This window comes from Arctopsyche grandis, chromosome 13 (genome assembly GCF_051622035.1).
Source record: "Arctopsyche grandis isolate Sample6627 chromosome 13, ASM5162203v2, whole genome shotgun sequence".
NCBI classification, from domain to species: domain Eukaryota; kingdom Metazoa; phylum Arthropoda; class Insecta; order Trichoptera; family Hydropsychidae; genus Arctopsyche; species Arctopsyche grandis.
Window position 1 is genome coordinate 29,186,647 of NC_135367.1, and position 7,666 is coordinate 29,194,312.

The following is a 7,666-nucleotide window of genomic DNA, read 5'->3' on the forward strand; positions in this document are numbered from 1 at the left end:
CTTCGAGTATCCTCAAAAGTCTTCTTGCTGCTGGCCAGACCTTGGTTTGTGACTCCAGGTCAATCGTTTTCTATCAGAGTTTGCCAATTTATCTGATTTTCATTGAAACGGTTCCAAAAAATTGGCAACCCTTACCGTCTCTCGAATTTCACCGATTCTTTTAAAAATGCTGCAAATTTGTACATAAACTGTCTCCGAAATCCCGAGTTTTTCATCTTGAAATTTGAAGATTTATATTACATAAATAAATTTACAATTTATGTATGTATGTCTATAAATAAAGCTTCGATTTATGATTTATGTACATATACATACATATGTATAAATAAAGCTCCGATTTATGATTTATGATTTATGTACATATATAAATAAAGCTCTGATTTATGATTTATGTATATAAATAGAGCTCTGATTTATGATTTATAAATAAAGTTTACCAAAAATTTATCCATAAATGTCTCAAATTATGCTTTGTTAAAATTATAATAAAAATATTTTATATCGATGTTCGTATTTAATTGGCCAGGAAGGCGCATTGAGGTTTATCTGTTAGGCCTTCCTGGTATATAAATATGTCTGTAAAAATAAAGTAAAATACAATATTCTACACTAGGCTTCCTCAAGCATCTGAAAAAAATTTCGGATGGTCGAGGCGCATATGTATATTTTTTTGATTGAACATATTGAATAAGAACAATGTTTTATTTATGACATTCTTATCTTAAAAAATATATTGACTCATATTTTACATATTATATGAATTATATAATGTTTTTAAAGTTAAAGTCATCATAAAATTTAGTTAAAGTTTCATTTTTAAATAATGATTTCAAACCTCCATTCCCTTGAATATGGATGACTTCCAATTGAAAATATACTTCAGTATACATATTTAGTTGATTTCAATATCAACTATACCATTTTTCAAAGAAAGTGATTATTTGAACAAAACAAATGAAATATAAATTTAAATAAAATAAAATAATTGAAATAAATTTAATAAAATGTTTACTATTACATTGGCCATGTTTAAGCAGTTTATATTACAAACACCGAGCGAAGCCGGGTAAAAACACTAGTGTACATATTATAATACAATAAAGCATATTTTGAAAATGTGTATATACATTTGTAAATAAAGTGAAAATTTTCGTTTTATCCCAATTTTCCCATTAGAGTCCATATTTGAAATCAATGTAAAATGTCCTAGTGAACGAGCCGCGCCTCTTCTCAGCGAAAATTACCGGTTTTCCCCGGCATCTCTCAGCACAATACACAATACACACAACGCACGAGAAATATCTCTAGCATTAAAAGGTATTCCCCGTGTTCAAATTGAAATACATTCATACATATGCACGTGTGTACGTACAGATATGTATAATATTTATCTCGTTATAAAATTTTCATTGTTATGAGTCATATGACAGTGTGATACAAAAGGAAACAAGATTGAGAAGGCCTGAATCATATGTTATGTACGTTGCGATAAAAACAGTCTAAAAATGCATTAGTCAGCATCAGCACACGGCAGCAGACGATTCACCAGCGTTCCTCGAGCTCCACCAACATGGGTGGACTCTTCAGTTCCGGGTGAGTAATTGCTTTATTAATATTATGTACATATATACGTACAGTATCATACATATTGATTTATCAAGTGATATGGTCTCACAAGTATGCACGTACATACATACATGCATTCAATTTCCTCATTTAACACTACATACATCTATGCATATTATATTGTGTATACGTTGTATGAACTTGTGGTCAGTGAACACGTACGCTGGCTATTAATATCACAATTGCAACTCAATGTCCAACCAAAAGAGTAGAGTGGCTACTAGTGTTAGGCCGGAGCGAAAATGCATATTTTGGATCTTCCACAATGGATCGAAATACATATGAATACCGGAATCTAAATGGGATCCAAGTGCCAAAAAATCCAAAGCTCTCAACAACTCTTATATAAATAAAAATTATTTTTTCAGTCCCACTTAGTGGATATGTCACTGTGAAAGTACATATCACAGCAGTGAAAATGTATTTTCACTGACATTTCAGTGAAATTGTAACCAGTTACATTTTCAGGGTTGGTTTTATTCATTTAAGATTAGGTTTTTAGAAGTAGTGTAGTGCTAAATAAAAAAAGAACCAGGTCGGTGTTTAATTTTTACGACCCCCCCCCACCCCGCTTTTTTACTTATTAAAAAAAAGTTGTATCCTAATATTAGTATTTCAAATATTTATAAAAAAAATCAAATAATAATTAACAAATATTCTTACTTGTTGAAATTATGATGTATTTTTTATATTTTATAAAAACGCATCCTCTTCAACATCTTCAAAATAATGCATCCTCTTCAACATCTTTGATTTTGAAAAACCCGTGTTTGTGTGTCAAGAGAAACATTTGCTTTTAGCAATGCTAAAACCATGTACATATGTACATATGTCAAAAAACTATCAAATTTTAACATGTGAATTTCGAGATGACTATTCATTTAAGCTGAGTTCCCTCATTGTATCAATAGTTAAAAAAATATTTTGTGTTGGGTGGTTTTAGATAAAAAAGCCAATAAATTTCATTAAACGTCTTTTAATTTTTGAATGTGCTCAGATAACTATTCAATTGTGGTCATCGAGTGTTAGAACGAGAGTCTGCTCACAATAATTGGAATACAAAATTTTATATGAAATTTTAGTCAAAATATTTTTTAATTGTACTCGAAATGCAATTTTGATATCAATTTAAGTGCCAGTTTGGTGACCTGAATTAAAAAGAAGTACCATGGTGGTGACCTGGTCCGACTACACCACTGGTTGTTAGGGTTGGTATTATTTAAGGGTTAGGATAGGTTAGGGTTGGCCCTATTAATTTAATATTGGGTTGTTAGGGTTGTAAATTCGTTGTTGTTCGTTGTAAATTCATTGTTAGATACACTTTCACTGCTTGAATTGGTGAAAATATATTTTTACTTGAAATGTGCTATCGCTGTAACAGATAAACAAACATATGTACATACATGTTTGTTTCTATCTCAAATATTGATTTTCATACAAAATCGTGATTTTATTTCGGCCCCTATTGATAGATTATCCCATACATAATTTGAAAATATTTCAAAAAAAGTTGATCTATGTATGTATAATCACGGCTGTAGAGAGAAAATCTGGGCCCCTGTGCAAATTTTAAATCCGCCCCCCCCCCTTGACACATTTAAGTAAAAAAAAAAAAAAAAAAAAATATATATATATATATATATATATATATATATATATATATATATATATATATATATATATATATATATATTAAAAATAGTGATGTGGGTATTTCAATTAAAATCTTGTATGTTCATTCATAAAAATATATTTCATATTAATTTATATACATAAATACAATACAGTGAAACAAATGAAATTAATTAAATACAACTATAAACTATAATAACACATCAAATGAAAAATTAAACAATTAAACAATTAAAACATATGTATACACACGTTAAAAATAGTTTCATTTTAAAAAAATATTGCTGTCACACATGAAATAAAAATTAAACATATAAAATTATATAACAAAAAAAACCCGTAAAAAATCAACTTATATTATTTATGGGAAAGCAGGTACATAGTAGGTAATAATATATTTAATTTGGGATGATTTTTTTCTGTGAGAGCTTTTTAAAATGTCTCTATATACAAATACATACTTCAGATTGGTACATGTTCATTATGGCTTAAAATAATATAGAAAACAGTTGAATAATAAAAAAGAATTCGTAAACGACAAATATTATTCATTTTAAAACTAACTTTGATTTGAAATATTCTAAATCCAGTCTACCTTTCGCAATTATTTAACGTGTTTGAATAACGTATTTTCCTAAAGTCGAAAGACTAATGGATACTTAATAAACGATTAAAATCAATCATTTATTACTATATTTCTGTTGAATTATTCTAGGAATAGCATTTGCAATTTTAAATTAAAAATTTCATAGCAAATTTGCAAATAGGTAAATGTGAAAGATTTTATCTTTATTATCGATGTAAAAATGCACTAATCTCGTACTTTTAACTGTCCGCTTGTTACCTGCTTGAATCGGCCAAGGGTTTAAAAGTAGTAAATTCAGCGTTCTGGTACTTTTTTTAGCACTACATCCCTGATTCCTATCCATATTCATCGTGTTATCATATTAGCATTATAATTTTTTTATATACATATGTATGTATGTATATTTATAAATATTGATACACATTCTAATTTTTTTTAGATTTTGTTTAATGTTGTTTTTATGCAAGTACATAATTAAAGTTGAAAATATTAAAAAATATGTTTTTTTATGTATTTGTATTTTTATAATTTAGTTGAAGCTTACATGACAAAAAATTAATAATATACGTCTTATTTTTGAAAAAAAATTAGAAATTACATAACAAAGAATCGTTTTACGAATAAGTACATGCATTACAATACACATTTATTAATTGAGCTTCTTATTTATTTTTTCAGAGCTGCCGAGAGGCAAAAAATGGAGGAAGCTGAGAGGCAGAGAAAAATAGAGAGGGAGTGGCAGTTACCAAAAATAAATGAATTGCGAAGTTTGGAATACTGGGAGAGAATCAGATTGGACCAGATAAAAACAGAAGCACAGCGATTAACAAATAATACCCAAAACAATACAGTAATTCAACAAAGTTCTAAGCCAATCCAATACAATCAAGCGGCTCAGCGAGGATCCAATATAATCCAGCACAATACATTGATACAACAAAGGCAAAACACCATTGAAAACATACAATCGATAGAATCAAAATTAGCCAAATTGAACATGGGTAAATATAGGGATGGGCTTGTCGAAAAGATACTACAACAAGAAATATTACAAGAGATTTTCATACACACCGACAGAATTGTTATAGAAAAATGCGAGATAAATACAGAAGACAGAAACTTCGTAGAACTTCAATTTAAGAATACAACTCAGAAACATTTCAAAGTGAAGAAAGTAGAGAGAGTGCAAAATCCTTACCTCAGAGCGTGTTATCTGCTGCGGAAAAAGGAGTACGAGATTCGTTATGGGAAAAACAGTGTTCAAGAGGAATTCATGTTTCACGGAACAGGACAACACAATGTGCATTCCATCCAGGTGAACAATTTCGACTGGAGACGTCATGGGAAAGCCAAAGGCAACATATTCGGGAAGGGGGTGTCTTTTACCCCAATCTCCAACTATGCCAGTAACTATAGCGATAAATATGGTGGCGATAAGTGCATGTTCGGTGTAGATGTGCTCGTATCCATGATGTATGAAGGAAACAAAAATATGATTTTTCCACCCGTGTATGACTTGAAAAACGGATCTCGTTATGATACAAGTGCAAAGCCAAACGGTCAAGTCATAGTCAAGTACAGAGATGATGAGTTCTATCCCAGTTATATCATTACCTTTACGGGAACCACAATAAAAAAATCTGTCTGATTTTTTCATTCATTTATACATTAGAATGTCACTAACAAAATATTCCCTTTGTTTAATATTATACATACATAGATATGTTTAACAACGAAAATGTGATTTTTACTTTTTTTTAATATCTTTAAATACAAATTCATTTACATAAGATGCTATTAATTTATGTGTTAAAAAGTAGAACTTCAATATAAAATTTGAATTTAAAATTTTTAATTGAAATAAAAAAGAAACGTTATGTATGTACATACATACATACATAATTCAATGAAATATTTAATTTGACTTTTATTTTTGTATGTAATTTTTATATATTGTATATTAGATGTAGGTACATATGTATCTAGTCTAATATATAATTTCGAAAGAGACTTTGTATTTATGTGTTTTTGTTTATTTGGGTCGTAGATTCCGTGACGTTCAATTTAATAAAAAAACAAATGAACATTCAAGTTAATTTAAATATAATAAAACTATTCAAATAAATTTAATAAAATGTTTACAATTAGATAGGCCATGTTTAAGCGGTTTATATTACAAATACTGAGCGAAGTCGGGTAAAAACACTAGTATAATATAAATTGAACATATGTATACTATAAAAAAAATTCGGGTGTGACCAACCCATGACTTTATCTATGTATTTGATGAATATAAGAAGGTTACAAAACAAAATTCGATATTGAACTGATGACTATGATAGCGATACAAATTGAGCGCAAATGTATGGAAACTTGCACAAAACAAAAGATCTACTTCCGGTTGTCAGATTTTGTTCAAATTTTTTTTATTACTAAAAATCACTATCAGTATTATACTCATTAAATATCAAGAAAATAAAAATAATTTTAAAGGTCAAAATAAAATAATGAAATATTGTTTTTAAAAAAAATACTACTTCCGGTTTACAAATTCTGACCAAAACCCTACCAGCTCTAAGTTAGTACACAAAGGATAGAAATATAAATTTTCAGCTTAATACGTTCAGGGGTGCGGACAGAGTAGTGGGCACAACATTTTTACCTTTCCACGAGGAAAAAAATCCCACTTCCTGTTCATTAAATTAAGTAATTTTTTTTTTATTTTTACTTAAAATCACTATTTTTATTATACACATTAAATATCAAGAAGCTTAAAACAATTTAAAAGGTCAAAATAAAATAATGAAATATTGTTTTTAAAAAAAATACTACTTCCGGCTTACGAATTCTGACCAAAACCCTACCAGCTCTAAGTTAGTACACAAAGGATAGAAATATAAATTTTCAGCTTAATACGTTCAGGGGTGTGGACAGAGTAGTGGGCACAACATTTTCAACCTTTCTAAGTGAAAAAAATCCCACTTCCGGTTTATAAAATTTAATAATTTTTTTTTTATTTTCATCAAATTGCTACAAGAATTATACTTGAATTTTTTTGTGACGAACACACATGTTTAAAGGGTCGAAGAAAATAGTGGAAGAAAAATCGAACAAGAGTAAACTGCTACTTCCGGTTGACGGATGCTAACTAAATTTTATAATTAACTTGGCATTGAACTTAAACTTCTAGATATGAAATTGCAGTTCAATAAACTAAAAGGTTTCTGAAAAAAACATAAAAAACTTCGATTCTCTAGAGTAAAAGTACTACTTCCGGTTCAGATAGAAATATTTAAAAAATATGAGGTTATTAAAATTATTATTTATATCATATTTAAAAAAAATTCAGTCCGATTCAGTTAGTGGTTTGGGAGATAATTGAATTCAAAAACTTAAAAAAAGTAGAAAACCTATAAGGCGAGGTACCATTTCCGGTCAACTTAAAAATTTGAAAAAAATTTACCTCGTGTCGATAAGAATTTCAGTGACCGATACTAAGTTTCAGTTCGATAGGACTAACGGTGTTAAAAATATCCCCAAAATACACACCCACACAGACACACACACAGACACACACACAGACACACACACACACACACACACACACACACACACACACACACATATTTTCTAGATCATGAAAACGTGATCAGTGATCGATTCTGAGTTCGAATCAGTCAAAATCTCGAGTTCGAATTTTCGCATGATCACAAAACTTCATCTATTGTTACTACGTACATAGATAAAGTAAAAATATATAATATATAAAAATATAAAATAGAGAGATTTTCGCGACACGCCACTGTTATGTCTGTATGTATG

General features: G+C 29.1%; 1 protein-coding gene across 1 annotated transcript; it reads left to right on the forward strand.

Moving 5' to 3' along the window:
- The first annotated feature begins 1,464 nt into the window (after positions 1-1,464).
- On the forward strand, positions 1,465-7,070 carry LOC143920718 (protein mono-ADP-ribosyltransferase PARP12-like). Its single transcript, XM_077443661.1, has 2 exons — positions 1,465-1,593; positions 4,523-7,070. The coding sequence occupies exons 1-2, from the start codon at positions 1,571-1,573 to the stop codon at positions 5,490-5,492; spliced, it is 993 nt and encodes a 330-aa protein (XP_077299787.1). The 5' UTR covers positions 1,465-1,570; the 3' UTR covers positions 5,493-7,070.
- Positions 7,071-7,666: the final 596 nt, after the last annotated feature.